The sequence below is a fragment of the Eurosta solidaginis genome, chromosome 1, assembly GCF_040869045.1.
Source record: "Eurosta solidaginis isolate ZX-2024a chromosome 1, ASM4086904v1, whole genome shotgun sequence".
In the NCBI taxonomy this organism is placed as follows: Eukaryota; Metazoa; Arthropoda; class Insecta; order Diptera; family Tephritidae; genus Eurosta; species Eurosta solidaginis.
In genome coordinates, this window is record NC_090319.1 from 320841794 (window position 1) to 320869314 (window position 27521).

The 27521-nt window shown below is 37.6% G+C and overlaps 1 protein-coding gene across 3 annotated transcripts in view; it reads right to left on the bottom strand.

The window, feature by feature from the left end:
• The window catches only part of LOC137237722 (uncharacterized), a 282894-nt gene that overhangs the window by 178038 nt on the left and 77335 nt on the right, over positions 1-27521 (bottom strand). For 2 of the 3 annotated variants that reach the window (XM_067761782.1, XM_067761781.1), the window contains exons 3-4: positions 5962-5993; positions 5148-5305 (exon numbers count right to left, since the gene is read on the bottom strand). In XM_067761782.1, the coding sequence (XP_067617883.1) occupies positions 5148-5217 (70 nt within the window). In that variant the 5' untranslated portion in view covers positions 5218-5305; positions 5962-5993. Of the gene's footprint in view, positions 1-5147; positions 5390-5961; positions 5994-27521 lie in introns of those variants that run through there. The other variant, XM_067761783.1, reaches the window with a different exon arrangement.

Here is a 27521-nt window from a genome sequence, read left to right on the forward strand (position 1 = left end):
TATATGTAATTTTTGCCTATAATGGTAATTTTAGCTTATATTTTTTTAAATATTGTTACGAATATTAGCAAAACTAAGGAGTGCTGCCATCTCTAAGCCGATGCTAAGCAGTGACGTGAATTCACATCCATAGATCAATCATTATGTATCTACATAAACGAAACAATAATTGCGTCTACACATATGTACCATGTACGTATACGAGCAGCGGAGAGTCAATGCACAAACACATGCATATATCTGAGATACTCCTATAAGTATGAAATGAGAAAAACTATAAAATTGTGCAATTGTAGTTACAGCTGAGAAGTTTGAGAGCTGCTGGACTAGTAGATTCTGGAAGCGCCTAGAAGATGCGAAGGTTGAAATCAAAGAGTATAAAAGGCGGCAATTTTAGAGGTGCTGGAATTCAGTTTGATTTGAGTTGTCAAGCAGTTTCGACTAAGACGCTATCTAGCGAGCAAGAGCAGTATTATTTTGAATAGTAGAGTTTCATTTGAGCTATCAATCAGTTTGGTTATTAAGGAAGCTATTCGTTGCACAGTTTGAGTGTTATTGTGAAGTACTTTAATAAAGGCCATTTTGCATTATTACAAATTGGAGTTATTTATTCAACAGTTTAGTGATTCGAACTTAGCAGAGGATTGCAAATAAGAGGATTTGCAAGTAAAATCGTTACAATATAGTTTAAAACAGTTAGCTCATTCAATTGAAGTACAAAAAATGTATTTTATTTAAATTTTTTTGCTATAAATCGAGGTCCTTCGAAAAAGATTGATTTTGTAAGGACAAGTCCAAGACAAGTCACACGTAATTTTTAATATATTAAAAAATATAGCGCGTACGCATTATGTAGGTTTGTGGCTTAGAGCACTTACATAATTGGTCCAAAGATGGCGCGCTTTTGTGCAAGAAAGTAAATATCGATATTTGGAGAGATTATTGGATTTACAAACAACTTTTTCTATTAATTATAAGCAAATAGAGTAATATTTGTTAACAAAAATAGGCCTATGCACTGCGGCTGATCCATACGAATCGATTCATATAACTTTTATATGATTTTACGTATACCAACTATGCGAAATCGCCTGTCAATTGATTGTGTGGAAGTTTTGTTAGCTTATTAATATATATATGCTTTAATCCAAAAGGTTGCTGGTGCGAAGTTCGGAATAAAAAAGGAGTTGGGGATATGAAGTACATATGTTCTACCGATATCCGATATATTAGGGATCCGAAGCTGACGGTCTTGAATCGTAAAACTGCGGGATAAGGTAGAAGATTTGGCCGACGGACCGAAACAAGTTCTATAAAGGATCGTACTACCTAAGTTGTTGATACAAATGTAGAGCAGCTGTATAAGTTCAATGCGCAATGTGGCGCAAGACACTGCATCAGTCTGGTGTAGGTTGGTGCTCAAAGCCTGGAAACGGCGCTACGATGTTTTTTACAGTGAAAAGTTCTAGTTGGTGTCCTGATGCAAACAAAATAGCACAGTAACTATCTATATAGGTTTAGTGCGGGTGTAGTACCAGGCATCACTTTTCTAAGGCATCACCTTTTCCTTGAAAATCTATAACCAATTGCGAATATATATTTTTTTTCGGCCGGAGCAGGAGATGAAGCCAGTTGGTTAGACGTAATTTCCGATAACTGTCGGTCGCAATAGAGTAAATACATGAAATTGCTGGTTTAGGGAGGGAGCATAGAAACTGGAAGTGCATGTGGTAGTGAAGTGTGCATATTAGTTACTGTCAATATGAGATTACAGAAAACTGTTTATTGGGCGTAATACTGCATATATCTATGTTCATGTGTGTGCAGGTAATGCTTTTCCAAAGTTGAATATTTGATGACAGCTATAGGCATTGCTTGTTGGGCAGTCGCCGTTAGTTGACCCATTCCGCCTGAAGCGTTGAAAGCTTGTTAGTTTGGTGTTAGATTATTCGACAAGGGAGTAGCTTAGCATGTGCCAATTTCATGTGGTGATGTCATCAATTAAGTTGCCAAATAGCGTCATAGTATTGCCTCTAGATACACAAGCTCAGCGGACAGAGGGTAACGAAGGGTCAAAAGGTTATGAATACTTGTGTTTGCATAGCGAGTATGCATATGCAAAGCTGCACAATTACCTGTAAATACGTGTCTAAGTTGAAATAAAGTGCAACAGTCTTAAACATCAATATTAACGATATTATATTCACAGGTTCACTAAAGTAATTGTAGTATTTTGGAGATTTATCTACCAAGGAGGTATATAAAACATAGAATACCGTATAATTGAATGACGGATGACATTGGTTGGTGTTTGACTCATATCTGAGCTACTTCATTAACAGGAATATCCATCTTCAATTTTATGCGGATGATGTAACTTATCTTAGTTATTACACTTTTTTCTCCTGCAGCAATTTTTGAATAATCTAGAACTCGTCTGAATATTATTGGCCATATGCGCCTAACCTGACAAGTCATAAAGAGCTTCATAATGAATTGGAAACTCACGTAAGAAGAAAAATTTATAAAGCCTTTGCTGTGTTTTGACAGAGTAGAAAATCTTTGGTAAAACGTCAGTTCTGTAGACTGTAGTGATACTATAGGATATTAGCTAACAAAACTTTAAATAACAATCATTTGGTGCTACACGGAAGCATTCTATGAAACGCGCAATATTGCCCTGAATGCAATGCAGCACCAAAATTCTATTTTGACTTAAGTAGAGAGCCCAAGGCGCTATCTTAAGGTATGAAATCAAGGCATACTGACACAAGAGAAATGGGGGAGGTGAATATTGCTTTTACTATACAGATTTTTTAATACTAAGTTCCCCGAGCTTAAATATTGTTTTAACTTCAATACTTAGATAAGCTTAAGGTAAGCGTAAGCGTAGTCTTCGGAATGGGCGAATACAAAATATAAGCGTAAGTGCGGTCATCACGCAACAGAACGAAAAGGCAAGGCTGTTATCGACAAAGTAAAATCAAGGTATCGATTTGTTATCGAAGTTTCATCAGTTTGCTATCGAAATTTTACCAATACGTTAGAAGAAAATTAACGTGTTATTGTATTGTTATCAAAAGTTTACTGATTTATTTTCACAAAGTCATCCATATTCTATCAAAAATTTATCGACTATTTATCGAAAAGATATCGATTAGTTATCGAAAACTTACCAACATATAATCAGAAAGCTAATAGCTTTTTTCGAAAAGTTATATATGTATTTCTTATCAGCCTGTTTTTCACTGAACGTCATGCTGAACATATATCCAGTAGATATTGCGGGAAAGGTGGCCGCGGCAGGGTCGTTGGTCAGGCTTCGTGATATGGGCTATGGGCTGTCTGACTTCGGACACTCTAGCCCTCTTACCAGTTTCGACATTATCCCGGACAGAACGGACTATTGTATGCCGATAACTGCTCCCTATACAACCTTCACTCTAGTCATTCTACCGAGAAGAGGGGGGAAGAGGAATTATCTGGGGCATAGGACCGGTTAACTTGTTCACGGATGGGTCGAAGCTGGACGAAAAGGTTGGTGGGGGGTCTTTTGTCAAGAGCTAAATGTAAGCCACAAGTTTAAGTTGGCTGAACTCTGCAGTGTATTCCAAGCGAAAGTTGTTGCGATTAAGGATGCGGTGGATGAAATGCTATCCAGTGCTACTACGGTTAGGGAATTTAACATTTAATCTGATAGCCGCTTGGATAGGCATTGAGCTCAACTACAGTGCGATCGAGGGTGGTCTGGGAGTGCCTGACGTCACTTGCGATTGCATCGAATTATTTTACAATTAAGATTATCTGGGTCCCGGGCCATAGTGATATCCCTGGTAACTGTCAAGCGGATCTCTTAGCCCGCATCGGTACAATTGAACCGGATGAAGATGGCTCTAGCGATTTCGGGATTCCGCTGGCCACCTGTGGACTGCCCTCCATATCAGGGCCTCGAGTCAGCTCAGCAAACGTTAGGCGGACCCCACATATTGCAGGGTAGCAAGATCTTTCTGGCCGAAAGTGGATGGCAGGAGGTCTGCTGAAATAATTGGGTTTACTAAGGCTCCCCTATCAATGGTCGTTGGGGTTGTGACAGGGCACTGTCCCATGGGTATCCATGCGATACGTCCCAATATACTGGAAAATCCATCCTGCTGCAGCTGTATGGAGAATGATGAGGTGGAATCACCAAATCACTTTATACCTGATTGCCCAGCTTTTTCCAGAACTATGCGAAAGTACTTCGGTCGCGACTCACTTGGATCTCCCGAGGATTTATACAAAGTTCAGATTCGGTATCATTCGGAGCTTTATCGTTGCTACCCAACGATTCTCTAAGTAGCTGGATCTAAGTCACCGTTATTTTTGGTGCATGTGATATCACAACGGACCTTCGTGTCGTCCAAGTGAGCTATCCTTATCAGGGCAGCTACCACCTAACCTAACATAGCCTAACTTAATCCATCAGCCTGTTAAAGATTTGTTATCGGTTTCGAATGAAACATACCCATAAAACTTCAATATACGTATAATCGATGTCACATCTGTAACCTGTTGATAACATGCTAATGAAAAACGGTTTGTCTGTTTCGGTGGTTATCGATAAGATGTCAAAGAAGATCTTCTCAGAACCCCCCAAATATTTTGTTGCTGGTAAAGTTATATTTGTTGTGGCTTTACTTCAAGACCTAGGCGAACTCCAGTCGTCTAATAATGTAGTTTTCTAGACGTATAATTGTATGTTTACTCATAGGACAACACGAGTACTTCGTTAGTTCATACTCACGCTTTTTTTTTTGGATCCTTGATCTTTCAAGTTTGTGGACTTGAGTCGCCTAAAACGTTAGGCATACCTCCCGCGTGAGTATTATAAGCCCCTTAACCCACTGGAGAGAAGGTGTATGTTTTTAGCATTGGGTATGAGATTTTGCGATAGATATGTCACCGGATGATGACCTCATCCATCCAGCACTCAGAGGTCTGCTTTCATTTATTCTTGAATCTTGTTTGATTTATATTTTAAAATAGATTTAAAGGGCTGCGAATATATAACACTGTTCCCTATTAAGTCGGACTCTTTAAACCCATTTTGTAATTTTTTAAAATTATACTCATACATATATAAATACTTTTAAATTTATTTCACTTACCGCTGCCGCTGTCGTATGACTTTATAGTCGAACCACTGGTGTTGGATCTCTTGATTTCACGTCTCCCCATATTGTTTATTGGTGGTGTTGCTAAAATATGATTTTTTACTGCTCCCTCGTTTATTGTTGTCAAAGGAATTAGTTGCCCTTCCGTTTCACTACAAAATTTTAACTCAAGCTCACTTTGATGTTGCTTTGAGAAGTGTGTATTATGTTGGCGCAGTTGTTGTGTGTTAGCTTTGTTGGAATAGTATTGGTGATGTTGATGTTCGTGCAAATGTAATTCGGAGTAGTGTGAGTGATTGTGTGTTGGATATAAATTTTTGGGCGAATTTGTTGCGGATGTATGTGTGGGGGTGCTGGCGGTGGATGCGGCTAAATCTACAGCTGTTGTTGTAGCCAGCGATGGTGTTGAACCGGTTGCTGCGAGATTTTTCGGTGGGAATTCAAAATAATTCACCTGCAATTGACTGCAAGGTGAGGTGATGGTTGTTGTTGGTATATCTGCTGTGGGGATAGTTGTAGCACTTGCTCTGTGTGTAGTTGTTGTTGGTGTGCCGTCAAATTTTATTTTATCGTTTTTGCGTTTTATTTTATTAGTGCTTGTGCTTGGTGCTGTGCTATTTGTATTATTGTTGTTGGCTGTGCAATGGCTGCTGGTGCTGTGCGGTGTGGGTGGTGGTGGGTGTGGACAAGCCTTTATGCTACTGCTGCTGCTATTACTGTTATTGCCGCCGTATGATGGCCGGCGCAATGATAACGGTCTCAACCCTTTAGCAGGGTGTAGTGGGTACTATCGGCCAGCAATACGTACCCAGTCGCGGTGCTCACTGTTATACCAAATGCCTGCAAGGATAAAAAGGAAAGAAAATAAAGTTGTTGTATTTGAGTTAAATACATTAGTAGAATAATATTAAGGACCAGATTTGTATAACGCTGTCATTTCACTCACATTCCCATCCACCATATCTTATACCAAATAATGCAGAAAGGCACTTAGGTTAACTGTCACTCACTGAAGTAAATGAATATGAATCATAAGAATTTTTCTTCACATGAGTTAAAATGAGTAGTTGCTGTTTTATAAATAACTTACCCCTTTGCTATATTAACTTTTCGCGAGCTTTCCCTCCAATTTACGGCGTGTCACATTTAATTTTTTCCAAACAAATGAATATTACAAAGAAACTTTTTATCATAGAAGTAATTTGGGAGGGTTCGTCAAGGGGGGACCTCGTACAAAATTTCACTGGTCGTGTCCTAATTGACGTCTTTGGTTGATATTGTTGCTGTAGTAATAACCGCTAAGTTAAAGGAAAGTATGATGGATGAAGGCAGTGCTTTGGCGGTGGCGTTAGCACATGCACCGTCAGCGCTCCTGGGATTGTGCGTTCATACGGTTTTGACGGCAAGCATGCCTTACCGCGAAAACATTTGCCTACTCAATTTTTATATAAATTTTCAAAAGTTTTCGAGTTTTGGAAATATGTAAATAGTTGGGGCAATTTTGCAATTTTTTTTCTTTTCAGGAGTTCTAGAAAATCTGCTCAGAACAACTTGCAATTTTTTGCCGTTTTCGAAATAAAAACATTTTTCAAAATGCGGTTATTGGAAACATTTCTTCGCCTTTTCAGGAACTCTAAAACTATTAAAAAAAAAAATACTCAAAACTGTTCTTTATTTGCAGGGATGTTCAAAAATGTGTATATTGAAGTGCAAATCACAATACATATACTAAATTATATATACACTGAAACTTTTTTAAAGTGAAAAAAGAGGGCCTTAATGAATAAATTTTGAATTGAAACTTATCTCAGTGCTACAATATTTTTGAAAAATTGTTTGTTGTCAATTTGTTGGTGTAAATTTGAATACCATTCCAAAGTGCCTTGGCTTCATATGGAAGTGATTTTTCTTTGCACTTTCATTCATTCAGGTACTTTCATATGAATCGAATTTATGTGAGGTGCTATGAAAATTTTTTTATATTCAAAATGTGAATTTGTCTGTGGCTATTCTTCAGTGCAAAACAAAAGTGCTATAAGTGTACAGGTGTTGAGCAGCTCTGTTCATTTGCCTCTTTTTGACATTTCATTGTCATACACAAATTTCAAAACGTTTTCTTTTTTTTATTTTAAATTTCAGAACTTCTTCCTTCTGCTCAGGAACTCCAAAACCATTTGATACCTACTAAAAAAATGTTTGTTTTTGTGTTGCGGTACCTCGCATGCCAACACCCCACACATACCCTTTTCATATAAGTCAGGGATGTTTTTCGAAGTGTCTTTGGTAAGAAACCGATGAGCCCGTTGTTGTTGTTATTTGAATCGATAAAGGCACTCCCCGAAGACATTGGGGAGTGTTATCGATGTTGATGGTCATTTTCCGGATGCAGATCCCGTACATTTCGATAACAAGCACTATAAAGGTACTAGCCCGACCATCTCAGGAACGATTTGGTATGACCACATGCAACCTTCTAGGCCATCACGCCTACCCACCCGCTAGATCCATCATTAGTTCGGGGTCGCCAGAGCCTCGGCTGTTAATGAAATAGGATTCGCCACGGTAGGTAAGATTGACAATTATGTTGGAGAAGCCATATATTGCGCAGGCAACTCCTTGAATCCATTTGGTATTTTAGTCGCCTCTTACGACAGGCATACCTACCGCGGGTATATTATAAGCCCCCTAGCACGCTGGGCCGTTGGGGTACCGATGAGCCCTCGATAATAATAGTTACCGATAACAAATTTTTAGCATTTCGATAACAAATCGACTGTTTGTCTATAAATAGTGGAAAACTCGCCGACAAAAAGTGGATAACAAACTGAGAATTCGTCGAGAAAAACGGGTAACCGATTACCTGTCAATAATAACCCAGAGCACCTCGATAACTGCTGTTATCGATAACATACAGTTAAAACTTCGTTTAGCAATCGATAACAATCTGTACGGTTTTGTTTTCGGTTTCATATTTGGTTTCTCAACTTGAATTCTTCCATACCGCAGGCAAAGATGTTTACACATCAAAAAGCAGCAAGGCGAACAATTTAAAATTATAGAGCCAACAGCAGGTTGGGGGGCTTTACTTACTTTTACTTATAGCAGCAAATAAATAGTTTAATGTTTTCAGAATTAATGACTTTACTTTGCTCCTCTACATTATAAAAGCAATTTCCTTTTAAGTTTATAGACATATTTACAGGCTACACCAAATATGCCCCTTTTCGTAGTTGCCATCGAAAGCTTTATTTTAATTAACAACATGACTACATACAGAGAACAGCTAAAGCAAAGTATTTTACCTAAACCAACCATGCCAAAAATGCGATTAGTTCAGGAGGATGAATGTGAGATGTGTGCAATGGAGTCGAAGTCGGGTTTGATTTCTTTATATGAGGTGAACAGATCTCTTTTGAATGAGCAGGTCTTATGGAGAAATTGATTTTCTTTATAACTCTATACGTAATGTTGGACAGGCTCCTTTCTACTATGCTTTGTTCCCATAGGCAATTGTAAAGTCCTATCTCGGCAAACGAAAACCATGCTCTACAGGTCACTTATCGTACTCGTCCCGATATATGGTGCAGAAGAATGAACACCGATTATATCTGATGAGGCAGTTCTGGGAGTAATCGAGAGAAAAGTTCTTCGAAAGATGTAGTGACCTCGATGCGCTGGCGAAGGCGATTACCGAAGAGGATTTTATGATGAGCTGTACGACCTATAGTTTGCTTAATTCAGCGAAATAAAACATAACGGCTACTGTGGCTAGCTCATGTTATGCGAATGAATGATGGTCTGACTAAGAGAGTATTCTTACCGCCTACGGAAGCAGAGGAAAAGAGCGACCGCCACTCCGTTGGAAAGACCAGGTGGAAAACAATTTTATTCCCTTGGTGTTACCAAAAGACACATGTTAGCTCAGCGAATAAGCGACTTGCGCGCTTTATTGTACAGCCATAACCGTTTAAATTGTTAAGGGCCAATTAATGGTGATTTACAACCATAAAACCATAACCAGATAAAACAGCCGATCGAACCTACCTTATGGAAATTAATGTAATCGGTTAATAGTGCCATACCATAACGCTAACCCCATAACCATATCATAGCCAACCAATTGGTTTTGGTTTCTCGCCATATCCATAACTTAAAAATATTTGATTTGGATATTTATAGATTTTATTCATTGTTTTGGATACGTTATGACTAAGAGACTTATTATTTTTTGTGGAATATATTTTTTTAATTTTTTGCTTTTTCTTCATTTTTATGAAATTTTCACGATTTTTGGTTAAGGCACCATTAATCGATCACATTGGAGATGGTTATGGATATGGGCATGGTTACGACTATGGCGTTGGGGTTAAGGAAGTTTAGTTGGACATTTAGGCATTATTTACGTACGCAATGCCGTTTTCTTTTCTGGAAAGTATGTTACCCTCATGCTGCACTCTTAAGCTCTGTTTACCTAGATTACCTGGCGCTATGCTAAATGGTTCTGTTTGGAATCAATGAGATATCTTTTCGTATTAAGTGGAAAATACACAAACTCCAGTGAGAACTGAGAAAACATACAGAGTGACACTATTTTCAGAAAAGAAAACACCATAAATAATTGTAAGCTTTTATGTCTGAAGTGGTACTCTTAAACAAAGTCTTCTAGTACCCCACAGTTACTAACAAACGGGTATTGTTAGACGGGTCCTCGTTCTACCACTAATGGAATACTTTAATGCATTTAAGAAGGAGTAATCAAAATTATAACCATAATGAGGTAGTGATGATCAATTAGTTATAGCCCATTGTAGACGATACGCTACATTTGTTTTAGAGACTAGTTCCACCATTTTTCGCTGGGAACAAATAGAATGTATGTACATGGGGTATAAAATATACTCAGACATATATAACCATGTAAATAAGATACTAATTTGACAACTAAATGAAGTGAAGCAGAACGAATACGAAGAGCAAACGCATTAGCTTTGGTCACCCCATCATTCTTCATTCATTAGTTTATCCATATTTAGCCATGGTGTTTTCCTCTGAATTAAGACAAATCGTATATTAAAATCGTGATTTTTTTCACACATACATACATATGTATATATTCATCCCCGACGAGCGTCCTGTCATTTACATTTCAATCGATTTCGAATTGAATTACCATCAGTAAACACTAACCGAATGTTGGACAAAAGCAAAAATGAAAACAAGGTAAAAACAAAGATTTTCGAAAATAAAGACGTTGCAGGGACGAAAAATAGTGTGAAGCAAACTCCACAAAATTCTAGTAGGTCACATTCACCACTTACCACAGCAGAATTTGTTAAACTACCACTGTCTGTATTTGTTATTTAACAATTATTTGTACACTTTTTATTCAGCTAATGTGTTCAGAATTTTAACTTTTACTCTCTAAAACTCCAATCAGTGTATTTCTGTGCTTAAATTATGTTAAAAATTGTGTTAAAGTTTTTGGTGTGGTGAAAGTGACCTACTAGAATTTTGTCACGCTCCGCTGCTTTCCACCGAAGTTTGCGCCTGCAACATCTTTATTTTCGATAATCTTAGGTAAAAAGAGATGGAGACGCGGGCAGTGACAAAGGTGAGGGCAGTAATGGAAAAAGATACAAGAGGGACATAAGTATAGGTTTTTTGCTGTGTCGACTACAAAGAACATGAACAAAGAAAGTGACAGATGAAGGATTAATGTATTGTATATTTAGGTAGGTACTAAAATCGAAAGGAAAAAAGAGCTGAGTAGCTGAAAATTCGTATAAAATTGGACATTATATAACCAGAATTGAAAATTATTTACTGAAAGGGCCAGCTTCTGAGGCAAGACGGAGGAGGAAGCATCATCAGCTGCGTATATTTTTTCTATTTCTTCGGTTGAGGTGGATATCATCCTACATCAAGAGTCATGGGTCACTGTTAAAAGGATGTGTGGCTTTACGATTCCAAACTACAGGCCATACAGCGCTCACGAAAAGGGTGAGCTTCATATATATATTTTATGCTTTATTGCTACCTCAATTTGGTGACGGTGGCAAGGTAACGATCAGCTTCGAATGCCCGGAGAGCACCTATAAGGTAGTGGTCCTTTATATGGCCCAGGATTATCAGGGACCATAGCCACTCGATATATTCAAAGCACTCGTGCGATGTACAAACCCATCGGAGGTGATATAAATGACCACCATACCCAGTGGCTTTATCAGAAGCGGATGGTATCTTTCCGGCTCAGCTGCAACACACTGCCGAATCACGTACCCGCATTATGGAGGAAGGTTAAGATTGTTTTTTATACTCAGCTGAGCAGAGCTCACAGAGTATATTAACTTTGTTCACAGAACGACAATCCGTAACGGCAGAAACTAATCGAGATAGATATAGATATATCAAAATGATCTGTGCGAAAAAAGAAATTCATTTAGCCATGTCCGTCCATCCGTCCGTAAACACGATAACTTGAGTAAATTTTGAGGTATCTTGATGAAATTTGGTATGTGGGTTCCTGGGCGCTCATCTCCGATCGCTATTTAAAATGAACGAAATCGGACTGCAACCACGCCCACTTTTTCGATATCGAAAATTTCGAAAAACAGAAAAAGTGCGATAATTCATTACGAAAGACGGATAAAGAGATGAAACTTAGTAGGTGGGTTAACCTTATGACGCAGACTAGAAAATTAGTAAAATTTTGGTCAATGGGCGTGGCACCGCCCACTTTTGAAATAAGGGAATTTAAACGTTTTGCAAGCTGTAATTTGGCAGTCGTTGAAGATGTCATGATGAAATTTGGCATAAATGTTACTCATATTACTATTTGTGTGCTAAATAAAAATTAGAAAAACCGGATGGCGAACACGCCCACTTTTAAAAAAAATTTTTTTTTAATCAAATTTTCACAAAAATTTTTATATCTTTACAGTATATAAGAAAATTATGCCAAAATTCAACTCCAATAATGATATGGTGCAACAAAATACAAAAATAAAAGAAAATTTCAAAAAGGGCGTGCCTCCGCCCTTTTTCATTTAATTCGTCCAGAATACTTTTAGTGCCATAAGTCGATCAAAATATTATCAATCCTTGTGAAATTTGGTAGGGGCATAGATTCTATGACGATAACTGTTTTGTGTGAAAATGTGCGAAATGGGTTGAAGCCACGCCCAGTTTTTATACACAATCGACCGTCTGTCCTTCCGCTCGGCCGTTAGCACGATAACTTGAGCAAAAATCGATATATCTTTACTAAAGTTAGTTCACGTACTTATCTGAACTCACTTTATCTTGGTATACAAAATGGCCGAAATCGGACTATAACCATGCCCACTTTTCGATATCGAAAATTACGAAAAAAGAAAAAAAATGCATAATTCTATATCAAATATGAAAAAAGGGATGAAACATGGTAATTAGATTGGTTTATTGACGCAAAATATAACTTTAAAAAAACTTTGTAAAATGGGTGTAACACTTACCATATTAAGTAAAAGATAATGAAAAAGTTAGCAGGGCGAAATCAAAAGCCCTTGGAATCTTGGCAGGAATACTGTTCGTGGTATTACATATATAAATAAATTAGCGGTAACCGACAGATGACGTTCTGGATCACCCTGATCCACATTTTGGTCGATATCTCGAAAACGCCTTCACATATACAACTAAGGGCCACTCCCTTTTAAAACCCTCATTAATACCTTTAATTTTATATACATATTGTACAAACGCATTCTAGAGTCACCCCTAGTCCACCTTTATGGCGTTATCTCGAAAAGGCGTCCACCCATAGAACTAAGGCTCAATCCCTTTTAAAATACTCGTTAATACCTTCCATTTGATACCCATGTCATACAAACACATTACAGGGTTACCCTAGGTTCATTTTCCTAAATGGTGATTTTCCCTTATTTTGTCTCCAAAGCTGTCAGCTGAGTATGTAATGTTCGTTTACACCCGAACTTAGCCTTCCTTACTTGTTTTTTTTTTTTTATCAAAGGCGGAAAAGGTTCCTTACTCAAAACTCAACGATTTAAGGCGTTTAATCCTAGCTTCTTTATTTTTAACTTAAGAAAGACTTCTGAAACATTTTGTCAGCAAATTGCACAACACTCCTTTTATCTGTCACTGAGAGGTCGCTCGACCTCAAAAAATAAACTTACAGCTTTCTTGGATAAAGCAGTTGCTTTTAATAATTTTCTTCCGTAGGTAATCACTTCGGTACTAACGAGCCTACTAATCGACATATGCCTAATTGAGCTTATGTACAAACTGCTTACTCGTAGAATACTAAGTACGGAGCTAGGTGGAAAAACACTCCATAGGCTTGTAAATAGAAACACCCCGCAAGGATCTGCTACTTTTGGGGGTGACGGTTAACCGGCTACCACAATTGATGGAATTGGAACACCCGCCTACGCGGGATATATTTGTGTTGTTATGTGGGGAAAAAAATTCCTCAAAATTCTCTGCGATCTAATGGAGACTACTTTATCAATAGTGTGCGCATAATTGGGTAAGACGCTCGGGACTCCTGATCAATCTGGATAAAACTGACATTAACAAGAAGATTCACATGAAGATACAAAACGCCAAACCTTTCCCATGATTTGCGGTGCAAGCTTAGATTTTGGCAATACATCCAAATTTCTAAGAGTCATTCTGGATAGCAGTTGCAATACAGAAGAGACAGTAAAGAAAGCAAACAACGCGTGTTCTCCGGTGAAAGAGCAATTGGTGTCTCGTGGGGTTTCTTCTCCCAAAGTAGTATATTGAACCTATATAGCCATTGTACGTCCGATTCTACTGTATAGCGTACTAAATTGGTGTGACCAATCCTTTGAAATGCTACGAATCTTAAACGTTACAAAAGGTCCAAAAAAGGTCGAATTCTGTATTAACGGTGCTTTTGTCTCCATTCGGATGGACTCGCTCAATACTGTGCTAGACGTACCACCATTTCAGAAGCCGCGCATTAGAGGAATGGAGGAAAATGAAGCACGACCATTGAGCACAAATTTCCAAGTTCCATCATCAATACTCACTAGTCATTGCACTCCTGCAAAAGTATTATTTCGAACTACACAATGTGCACTCCCACACGACAAGAGTTGCCAACATAATGTTCATGTTGTCATGAGCATATTAACCGATGGTACTTAGCTTGATGGAAAGGTGGGTGTTTTCTTTCAACAGGACTGCTACTAGAGATCCTCTTTCGCCTTATCAAGCACCTGTGCCTTACTACAGGAAAAAGGTGATGATTTTCTCGGACCGCTAGACCGGGTTAAATGCTTTGGACTTACGGGCCGAAAAATCAAAGTCTTGTTTCAATGAGATGGTCTGACACTTTGGTATCAGTCTTTTTTTATGTACATGGATACAGGGTTATTGAAAACAATCTGTAAAGCTGATGAGCTCTCCAGAGGAGCTACGACTACCCGCATCCTTCCCGCAAATGATTTAATAGGGTTCTTTCAAGTTCCGTTTGAGAACGAACACTATAAGCAGGGCGAATATTCCCTGGTCAGGGATTCTCACATATGAATCATCATGGTTGGTTTGGCCTTCCTAACACACTAACACACACTAACACTCTTTTGATCAGTTAGGGCTATAAGAGTAAGAGTCCTCACTAGTCACTGTTTGATAGGTAGTCACGACGCTATCATGGGTATCGAATTATATAATTACTGCCGGAACTGAAGACGTATCGAGGAGGAAAAAATGTTAAGCATTCGCTGCGCCATTGGCCAGCATTAAGTAGAAGCAGGTTTAGGGCGTCACAGTGGGTCCTTAGGTGGCCTAAGTGTCCAACTTCTAGGCCCAGTCCTTCTAACCTAACCTAACCTGAAGTATGACATTCTGGAATTTCAAGTTTTGAGGTGGCCCCTGAGGATTCGTAATTGAATTTAAAAAAATTGTATGAAATACACGTAGCTTGATGTCAAATTTAAAAAAAAAAAACATGGATACGTACATTGCGGCCACCGTGGTGGCCTACCACCACCACACCAAAGATCCTGGGTTCACGCCCCAGGCAAAGCAACATCAAAATTTTATAAACCAGTTTTTTCAATTGGAAGAAACATCTTTCTGAGCGGGTTCACCTCTCGGCAGTGATTTGGCAAGCATTCCGAGTGTATTTTTGCTATGAAAAGCTTCTCAGTGAAGACTCATCTGCTTTGCATAGCAAAAAATATTGTAACGAATTTACTTGCCAATCCTCTTATTTGCCCCTTTGCTAAGTTCGTATCGCTAAATTGTTGAATAAATAACTCCAATATTGAATAATGGAAAAATGGCCTTTATTAAAGTACTTCACAATATCACTTATACTTTGCAACTAGCTTGCTTAACAACCAAACTGATAGTTCAAATGAAACTCTACTATTGCCCGCCAGATTGCGTGCTTAATCAACAACTGCTTGATAGCTCAACTCAAACTGAATTCCAGCGCCTCCACATTTGCTGCCTTTTATACTCTCTGATTTGAACGTTCGCATCTTCTAGGCGCTTCCATTTCCAGAATCTTCTAGTCCATCAGCTCTCAAACTTCTCAGCTGTAACTACAATTGCACGATTTTATAGCTTCTCTCATTGCATACTTTCAGGAGTATCTCAGATATATGCATGTGTTTGTGCATTGACTCTCCGCTGCTCGTATACGTACATGGTACATATGTGTAGACGCATTATTGTTTCGAATTTCTAAGGCAAAGTTAACTACCTACAAGTTAGCTTTGAACAAAGCACTTTTCTAATATCGGCAAATCACCAAACCCAATGCACTATAATGGCCGCAGCAGGGTATAAATACAAAACAAAAAAGAACAAATAGCATAACATGAAAAAAACGAATAATGATGGCTATAAAAATGCTGGCTGCGGGCAATAAGGTAAACGTAGATATATGTGACCCGGTCTATGAAAAAGTGGCTTCTGACTCAAAAAAGAAATTGCGAGAAACAGCTGTTAAAGATAAACAATGCATTTCTTCAGTTTCTTAGTAGGTTTTTTTCGCATTATGAACAGTCATGCCCAAAAGGCAAAGCACAAACCAGTTTCTGACCGATATTTTGGCTCCATTGCCATCGAAAAAAATGCTATCAAAAAAATCTTAGGATGCTTCACCAGCCACCATAGCGGCATCGAAGGAACCAAAGGCTTCATCGTATTTCATTTGTGCTCTTCTTTCTCTACATTTTTAGTTTACTTCTAAGCAAGTTAGGACTTTCTAGTTTTCACCACGTGAAAGAGCGTCTCAAAAACTATCGAAACCAGAAAAAAGTGGAAAAATTTTTTTTTAGTCATAAGCCACCTTTTCATAGACCGGGTCACATATAGGGATAGCTTTATTTTATGTCTTTTTTCCACAGCTGTCTATTTTATTTTACATGGTCGATATTGAATTAAATTTTTTTTTTAAATATATACATATAGTTTGATATCAAAGGAGACATTCCGCCGCATTTTATATATATATTTCTTTTGGGATATCTTGATTTGGTGCTGCAAATCAGGTAATTAAACAAGGTTGCCATCTGTTAAAAATTAAAAACAATATATATATATATATATATATATATATAAATACGTACATAAATGGGTATCAAGCAAAATGTGTTTAATATAGTTTTTCAAACAAAAAATTTTTCAAGTATAGTTGCCAACTCACCTTTATTATATATTCGTATAGTTGCGTCTGGTGGGGCCCTAGGAGACTTGGAACAAAGCACTTTTCGAATATCGGCAAATCTCAAAACCCAATACACTAAAACGGCCGCAGCAGGGTATAAATACAGAAAAAGGAACAAATAGCATAACATGAACAAAAACGAATAATGATGGCTATAAAAATACCGGCTTCGGGCAAACAAAAGGGAAGCGTAGATATATATAGGTGAATTGATGCATGGCTGGAAAAACGCTGAGAGCAGAAAACTAGTTTACCTCTTCTTTGCCATAGCTGTCGATTTCATTTTGAATGTTCTTTTTTGCAATTTCATGCTTTCTTTTATTTCCCTGCTTCGGTGCAACAAAAAATTGCCTTACGGAATTGATAAATTCATTTGCATCGTTTGACCGGAACAGTGGCACACGCATCCGAGCACACTAACACACGCACACCTACACATTCTCACGCACACACCCAAATGCAAACAAACAGTTTAATAGCTCGTATTTACAAGGGAGCAAAGAAAAAATACCAAAAATAAAATGCTGAACAAGGTTAAAATTTCCTCTTCACCACAGGCTAACCACCCACAGTTTCGAACGGATATTGAGTTCTTTACCAAAGTTGGCGTTTGCCTAAGTGACCTGGAGATAATGATGACTTGTTGCTAGGGTCATTGGTGCGTATTCTTGTATGCGAATATTTACTATTGTGTTCTTGCATACTTCCTTTGTGCGGCGCTATATACAAATGATATGTCACACATCAGCCTTTTGCTTAAAAAAAAAAAATACCAAGATCCTAACTGTTAACTTCATTGCTTTGGGGTTATGAAGCAGGTAGGGCCATTCAAAGATATGTATGTATGTATGTTTATATATAGAGAATGTCGTTCCTCCGAGCTTTTGTTGCATTATTTTTATGAGAACGTCTTAGTTTGTTTTGTTGGTGAAAGATTGCATGTAATTTTTCCAAATTTAAGGCTGAAGGAAGGATAATTTGTCGGTGTGTATTTGTGCTTGTATTTTTTCAACTTCGGGATTCCACAAGATGATAGGAGGCAAAGGACAGGACTAAATCTATTTAAATTACCAAAATGTTAAAGAGAATAAGTTTCATGTGGTCTTCTGCTTCACAAGATACCTTAATTTGTGATAACTGATGTTGGTCAGAAACAAGAAACTCATAAAGCTCATACTTACCTAACGTCGGCAGGTATAATGTGTTCTTCAAAGAACCTCATCATAAACACCTCTCGCTAAAATATCTTCCTGCTATTTATCGCGGACAGCTTTTCACGCTCATCGGCTTTTCGGATGGGTGAAATAAGGTCATAACGTTAATTGATTTTTACACCACCTAAAATGATCACAAGGTCATTGAAGTGTGAACATTTGAAATGGCCATCATTACCATTATTAATTGGCGCCTAACCGCCTAAACGATTTTGGCCGTTTCATAAGAAGTCATTTCAGCGGTACCAAATTTATTCAAGGGTTTGTGTAGCGCAACCCTTTCAGGTTGCCAGCGCAATATATAGCTTCTCCAAACCCAATTGTCAAGCTCACCTATCCGTGGCGAATCCTGTTTCATTAACAACCGAGGCTCTGGCGACCCCGAACTCCTCATGGATCTAGGTGGTGGGAGGGCGGTATGGCCTGGAAGGTCGCATGTGGTCATAAGAAATCGTTCCCGAGATGGTTGGGCTAGTACCTTACTGGTGCTTGTTACAAGAACGTACCGGATCTGCATTCGGCGAACAACTATCAATATCGATAACACTCCCCAAGGCCTTCGAGGACTGTCCTTAACGCTACAACAACAACAACAGTCATACATCAGGACAGGTATAATGGGCGACTTGTTGAACGTGATTTTTGCTTGTTGAAAGATGACTTTACTTTTCAATTGCCAACTCAGTCCAAAATAGCGCTGGTTGGTAAAAGTTTTTCTTCATTTAATTTTTAAGCTACATTGTTTTTGCTGCTAGCGCTGGATTCCAGATAAACGAATACCTTCAGAGTCTCGAATGCAATGGAAAATCGGATTAAAATTACCTTATGAACGCAAGCCCAATTGACTTTATAACCGTTGATCTTATATCACTCCACCGCCCTTATATCACCTTACGCTGTCACAAACACGGTTTATACGTAAGCTCCCGGAGGGATGTTCGGGCTGTAACGGTCCGATTTTTATCAGAACACGATATGTTGTTCTTCGTCGGAAGTCGTATGGAGCGTTACGCTTATGGGTAGTGATTTTCGAGATATAAATACGGCACGCTCCGGTACTATCAACTTCTGGTATAAGCGCGATTGCCTCGGGAACGATTCCGTAGACCCCTCGAACCTTAGGTTATGTCGATTTAGTAAGCTTTTACGAGAGACGACCGCCGTGTTTTGATGATAGAGTGCCCTGCCTATCACATCTTAGGTCTTGGTTTCAACTTACGTGCAAAGTAACACTAAAATTTAGAAACAGTTTTTCATTTTAATTACAACAAACTTTTTCTAAGCGTGGTCGCCCCTCGGCAGTGATATGCAAACACCCTGAGAGTATTTCTGCAATGGAAGGCTTCTCAGTGAAAGTTCATCTGTTTTGCATATGCCGTTCGGAGTTGGCATAAAACATGTAGCTTCGGTCCCGAATATTTGTAGGGAAGACCATGACGCAAATTAGAAGAGAAGCTCGGTCTAAATTTCTTCGGAGGTAAATCCATCAAGTATTTTTTTTTCGAGAGGCATGCCTACCCTGAGAATATTCCAAGCCCCTCAACCTGTAGGAATTAGCGCTTTATCCATAAACCGTGCCTTGCGAGGTGTGAAAAAAACTCCCTTTAACCCATATAAGGTCGCGTTATTATTACAATTAACGCAATTTTTCCACTCCGTGGAATCGAAAAATTGTTGCATTTATTTGATTCGTCGCACATCATTAAAATCATGTTGCTAAGCAGTTCTATTTTTACATATCTTTATCTTTAGTTAGTTAGAAAATTGCCTATTGCTATGATCTTTTGGCGCTGCATTTAAGCACTGCTTCGTGACTTCGATCATCTTCTAGGAAACAAAAGAAGTCACAACTTCACTTTTGCTTTGCAGCTTTCTATATTCATGGCTCCCCCCCCCCCCCCCTATAATATGAGTCTCCATTTAGTTACTTACTTACTTAATTGGCGCTTACCCGTAAACGGTTATGGCCGTACAACAAGGCGCGCTAGTCGCTCCTTCGCTCGACCAACCGGGCCCAATTGGTCACACCAAAGGAGTTTAAATCGTTTTCCACCTGGTCCTTCCAACGGAGTGGGGGCCGCCCTCTTCCTCTGCTTCCATAGGCGGATTCCGATAGAAACACTTTCTTGGCCGGATCATCATCTTTCATTCGCATAACATGGCCTAGCCAGCGCAGCCCCTGCGTTTTAATTCGCTGGACTATGTGGATGTCTGCATATAGCTCGTACAGCTTATCATTAAATCTTCTTCGGTACTGGCAATCGCCAACGCGTAGAGGTCCATAAATCTTTCGAAGAACTTTTCTCTCGAACACTCCCAAAGCCGCTTGTAGTTAGTCGCTACAGATTAAGTGTTGTAATTCTTGCAAGAGCGGCTGGCTTACCTCACAGTCTGAAACTGGGATATTTTCTCTCCGCCTACGCCAGTTTAAAGAATACTTATTGCTTTCACACAATCGCTACTCGTTCTACCTCGAACTGACTGCTGAATCGGGAACTTAAATTGGTTGCTTGTGCTCGAAGACACCACCCGCTCCATCCCTTATTTCCCTTGCTTCCTGGGGCCTAATTACCTTGTTCTCCAGTTTGATGAGTTATTTCCTCTCTCCTCATATTTGTTTCGGTAAGAGTTTTATATTTGTTGTTTTGAAAGAGGATTTCCCGCCACAGTTTGGCATATTACAATATTTAGAACCACATGCTCACAAGGCATAAGCGTCTAAGTCCTATGGAAAATTATAGGAGTTATGCTGTTATTCCTTGAGACCATATGGCAATGCATAATTTTCTCCGCTTTGATACTGCTTTAAAAATCTTTGGCGAAGGATCTTTAGCGTTAGCGAATGTTTGAATTTGGGTGCAGGACTATGTTCTGTGAAATACAATTCAATATACCCTATGGCTGCAAAGCGTTTAATAGGAAGGGCCCGCACAACCATTGGTGGTTCTTTGTTGCCGACCCGCCTATGTAGCCGAACGGCATGGATACAGACGCCTGAACCACATAGCCTTATAATCAGTTCCAAGAAAAATAAAAATAAAACAAGTAAAGGTGTCTCTCAGCATGAGCTTCAATTGTACATTTCATTTCAGATAAATAACTTTTCTACATAACACGTAGCACCGCCCGTTTAAAAAAAAATGCCTCCCCATTTCCTCTTACAATAAAACTTGATAAATGAAATATCATTGATTCAAAACTATCTTTTGCTAAGTTATAGCTTATTATTCTAGTCTACTCCCGTATTAAACTTGCTTTATTATCTAAGTTGCCGTGGTCTTTAACCGATTCCGTCCATTTTTACTAGAAATATTTTCTGTTATAAGGAAAATTTGTGTACCCAATTTTATTATGATCCGTTAATTTTTCTTCGAGTTATGGCTCCCGAAATATAGAAAATTGCTTAGCCATAAAAGGGGCGGTGCCACGCCCATTTTTTAAATTTGAATTTTTTTCCTATTTGTTGTTATAAATCAACTTGGGAAATGAAACACCATTGATAAAAAGCTCTTTTTTGCAAAGATATAGCTTATTTTATTCGTCCACGACCCTTTTAAAAATCTTTTATATAAAAGTGGGCGTGGTCCTTAACCGATTTCGTCAATCTTTCTTCAAAGAATTTCTTATAGTAAGGGCAACCCCTCTGCCGAATTTTGTTACGATAGGTTTATAAATTTTCAATTAATGATTAATAATATTTGTAAAATTGATTTTATCACAAGTGGGCGGTGCCACGCCCATTTAAAAAATTGTTTTCACTTTTAATCAAGATTCTAAATATCAGTCCACACGTCAAATTTCAACGTTCTATATGTGTTACTTACTAAATAATCAGATTTTTGTGTTTTCCAAAATGTTATATATATAAAAAGTGGGCGTGGTTATTATGCGGTTTCGCTCATTTTCTACACCAATCTATTCTGGGTCCAGATAAGCTCGTGTACCGAATTTGGTGAAGATATCTCAATATTTACTCCAGTTATCGTGTTAACGGGCAGACGGACGGACGGACGGACATGGCTCAATCAAATTTTTTTTCGATACTGATGATTTTGATATATGGAAGTCTATATCTATCTCGATTCCTTTATACCTGTACAACCAAAGTTAATATACTCTGTGTGCAAAGCACGCTGAGTATAAAAATACAATAGAAATATATAATTGTGAACCACATAACCTGTTAGTCAAGCTGCTGTGAATACCCCAATCGTTTGTGTGTTCGACTTAATTTACTTTCCTGGAGCATTATCGCCAAAATTTTGTCGTTAAATATGTAAATGCTTACAAAAGTAAAAACTTTTTTATTTGCTCAATTTAATTACAGCATAAAAACATAAACAAGTTTATGTAGAAACTTTATGACAACGTAGCTTACTACAGCTGTAGGTACGAAAGTAGCAGTGCAAGTTTTGAGCTAGTTTCATCTAGAAGTTTTTTTTTTTTTGAGTGTACAGTTGTGTAGCCCAATCAATTTTAGTCTAACAAAGTACAAGTTATAAGTTTCTCAAAATTATCATTTATTTTTGAATTTTTTTTTTTCTTTTTTGTAAGTGTTTTAGATTTTTTTCCATACGAAGGGCGCAATATTTTGTTTCTTATACAAAGCAAAAACTGTAAGAACTTCAAAAAAAAAAATTGTCAAAAATAAATGCAAATTTTGAAAGGCTTATTATTGTATTTTGTTAGACTAAAATTTATTGGGCTACCAAACTGTACACTCAAAAAAATTCTAAAAATTTAAAATAAAAAATGTAAACCTTCATGCAAACTTCTCGAATTATCGAAATTTTTGGAAACATTTTTTTGGGATTTGTTTGGACAGTTTCAGTTACACAGTTTATGAAATTTTTTTCTTACATTATCGAAAATAAAAGAAGGAATATAATCGATGAAATTTGCTGCAAAAGGCTTTTTTCGTGCTCGCAACTGTGCATACATCTACATGCGTGGTGTAATGGCATTTACATATGTACATACAAAATTGAAATGGCTATGGTGTCTGAAAAGGTGAGAGCCTGATAATACGTATGTATGTATATTGGAAACAAAATAGCACAAGTATATTGCCAAAGAATCACAACATGACTGTGCATGTATGTGTGTATACGAATTATAACTGTAGTTAAGTCTTTAATTTACCTGAAACAACTAAAAGCCGTTCAAAGTTGGGCTGAAACTATTTAGTTTCGTATAATCAACAAAATGACTTGCGGCCGCCGTGTGTGCTCCGCCTACCACACCGAAGATCCTGGGTTCACACCCTGGGCAAAGCAACATCAAAAATTTTAGAAACAAGTTTTTTTCAATTAGAAGAAAATTTGCCTAAGGGGGTCGCCCCTCGGCAGTGTTTGGAGAGCACTGCCAGTCTATTTATGCCATGAAAAGCTCTCAGTGAAAACTCATATGCCTTGCAGATGCCGTTTGGAGTCAGCATAAAACAATTAGTTCCCGTCCCGCCAATTTGTAGGAAAAATAAAAAAAAGAGGCACGACGCAAATTGGAAGAGAAGCTCGACTTAAAATCTCTTCGGAGGTTATCGCGCCTTACATTTATTTTCTTTTTACTTATAACATATATCTATATCTATATCTATATCTATATCTATATCTATATCTATATCTATATCTATATCTATATCTATATCTATATCTATATCTATATCTATATCTATATCTATATCTATATCTATATCTATATCTACATCTATATCTATATCTATATCTATAACTGTATCTATATCTATATCTAATCTTAGTTATTATAAATTAAAGTCTTACATTTTGAAAGGAGGCAGTATCGGATACTAAAGAGATGATTTCAATGCAGTTATCTCAAGAAAAAAATATTAAATTTGCCTCTCCATTCAGGAATTAAGTTTAAAAATTTTCTATACTACGAGCCAGCATTACTGCGAACTCAGTGTTGTGGCGAAAGGATGTGTAATGGTGTGAGTAGCAAATCAACTGCCCTTAGTTTATACGGCTGAAAAATTGCTTCGCTGTGTGTTCTGTTTACGTGCAAAATAATTTCAGCATACAACTGCTCAAGTGAGTACGAGTTAGATAACAATAAAAAGAAGATAAACAAGTAAGGAGGCTAAGTTCGGGTGTAACCGAACATTACACACTCAGCTGAGAGATTTGGAGACAAAATAAGGGAAAATCACCATTTAGGAAAATGAACCTAGGGAAACCCTGTAATGTGCTTATATGACATGGGTATCAAATGGAAGGTATTAAAGAGTATTTTAAAAGGGAGTGGGCCATAATTCTATAGGATATCGCCATAAAGGTGGACCGGGGGTGACTCTAGAATGTGTTTGTACGATATGGGTACCAAATGAAGGGTGTTAATGAGTATTTTAAAAGGGAGTGGGTCTTTGGTCTATATGTAGACGCCTTTTCGGGATATCGCCATAAAGGTGGACCAGGGGTGACTCTATAAGGTGTTTGTACGATATGGGTATCAAATTAAAGGTATTAATGATAGTTTTAAAAGGGAGTGGCCCTTAGTTGTATATGTGAAGGCGTTTTCGAGATATCGACCAAATGTGGACCAGGGTGACCCAGAACATCATATGTCGGGTACCGCTAATTTATTTATGTAATACCACCAACAGTATTCCGGCCAAGATTCCAAGGGCTTTTGATTTCGCCCTGCAGGACTTTTTCATTTTCTTCTACTTAATATGGTAGGTTTCACACCCATTTTACAAAGTTTTTCTAAAATTATATTTTGCGTGAATAAACCAATCCAATTACCATGTTTCATCCCTTTCTTCGTATTTGGTATATTATTATGGCAGTTTTTTCATTTTTCGTAATTTTCGATATCGAAAAAGTGGTCGTGGTTATAGTCGGATTTTTTATACCAAGATAAAGCAAGTGAACTAAGTTTAGTAAAGATATATCGACTTTTGCTCAAGTTATCGTGTTAACGGCCGAGCGGAAGGACAGACGGCCCACGGTGTATAAAAACTGGGCGCGGCTTCAACCGATTTCGCACATTTTCACAGAAAAAAGTTATCGCTATGCTATAAGATATGCTCTTACCAAATTTCACATGGATTGCTAATTTTTTGTTCGACTTATGGCATTAAAAGTATTCTAGGCAAATTGAATGAAAAATAGCGGAGCTGCGCCATTTGAAATTTTCTTTTATTTTTGTATTTTGTTGCACGATATCATTACTGGAGTTGAATGTTGGAATAATTTACTTATATACTGTAAATATATTCAATTTTTGTTAAAATTTGACTTTAAAAAAAAACTTTTTTTTAGATTTTGGTAATTCTTATTTAGAACACACTAGGGCTGGATTTTATTATTATTATTAATTATTATTACGACGTTTTTAGCCTAAAACTTAGATAACTACAAATTATAAATACATTTTAATAATAATAGGATTTCTAGAATTTGGGGTGTCGGAATGCATGAGATTCCGACCAGCACAGGAAGTGGTGGTTCCAACGGGCGACGCTTGGAGTCATCTCATTGGGATTTCGATTCGAATCTTAATCGATTTAATCTATCTTTTTTTTAGAAATGTAGAATCGATTTTTATTAAAAAAATCGTTCGATTCTTTAGGCATTTTGAAATAAAAGATTCCAAAAAGCGCAAAAAGTAAGACATTTCGGTAAAGATTATTCTAATTATCTCACTCCGATGAAATGATCAAGTGAAGACCGATGTGGCATTCCTTGATACTTTCAATTTTGTCGGCAGGCAAAGAAACGAGAGAGAAACTGTCCTGCTTTATTTGTCGGGAAAAATCGTGTAAACGGTTAAGTACGTAAGCAAGTACACTGTTACAAAGAATACGCAAAATTTAAATAAACTTGGTTTGGTTCGGTTTATTAGATTAAATCGATTTTATTTCTAGAAACGAATCAAAAAATCGATTCTTAAAAAAATCGAATCGAATCCAGCTCTAGAATACATATAGTAATAGGAGTAACGTTCCTGCCAAATTTCATCATGATATCTTCTACGACCGCCAAATTACAGTTTGCAAAACTTTTAAATTACCTTCTTTTAAAAGTGGGCGTTGCCACGCCCGTTGTCCAAAATTTACCTAATTTTCTATTCTGCGTCATAAGATCAACACACCTACCAAGTCTCATCACTTTATCCGTCTTTGGTAATTAATTATCGCACTTTTTCCGTTTTTCGAAATTTTCGATATCGAAAAAGTGGGCGTGGTTATAGTCCGATTTCGTTCATTTTAAATAGCGATCTGAGATTAGTGCCCAGGAACTTACATACCAAATTTCATCAAGATACCTCAAAATTTACTTAAGTTATCGTGTTTACGGACGGACGGACGGACGGACGGACATGGCTAAATGAATTTCTTTTTTCGCCCAGATCATTTTGATATACAGAAGGCTATATCTATCTCGATTAGTTTATGCCGTTACAGGTTACCGTTATGCGAACAAAATTAATATACTCTGTGAGCTCTGCTCAGATGAGTATAAAAATTGTTAATATATCCTTTATAAAAATGGATCAAAATGCAGTGGACAATATGCCCTTAAATACAGATAAAACATTGATGAATTTTTATTTTGAAGTTTTAACAAAAGCTTTTGTGAACAGCTTATCAGTAACAAAACTGTAAAAAGAGGGCATCAATACTGAACCCTGGTGAATTATTACTTAAGGTTCGTCAAGACTGGATTCTATGCAGTAAAGAAGATAACAAACATCTCTAAGTTTAGTCCAGTATTTATAGCTTTATATCTATTGTTCAAGTTTCACTATCAAAACTCACCAATATTTATGTTTACATTTTTGTTTGCTCTTTCTTCTATTTATGTAAACAAATCATCTCTTTATTTTTCCCTTTTGTGTCATTGTCTCTGTGCTCTGAACTTTTTGTGAAGTGTCAAGCTTATCGCTTAATGCTAAGTCTTTTAATGATTGATCACACGATTCCCTCTTATCCGTACAAGTTTTCTAACTACAACGCTCTGTGCGCCGCCTAGAGGAACACTTTTGAAAATTTCAAGCTTCTAGCTTACTGGAAGGTACTTTAAAATATATCGCATGATTACAAGCTTTGAATTATCTAAATATTTCGGCCCGTGAGCCATCTAGTGAACCTTTCCCCCTTTCCTTGTATTGCCTAAGTGCTCTGAATTAAATGTGAAGCTCCAAGCTTCTAGCTCAATGTTTTTATCGTCTGCACTATGTATGGGATTTCAGGTTTGTTGCTCAATGGAGTTTCTTGAAATTTGATTGGAGGATTCCCTTGTATAAAAATCTCCACTCGGTCGCCACCTATCGGAATTTTCTCCCTTCTTTTATTGCTTTGCCTTCGGGTGCTCTACTTAGTGTGATGTATTGTTTAGAGCTCAGTGGGAAGTTTTTCCTTAATATTTAGTTACGTGCGCCACAAAACGAAAATATTTTCTTCTTTTGTTGCATTTCCAC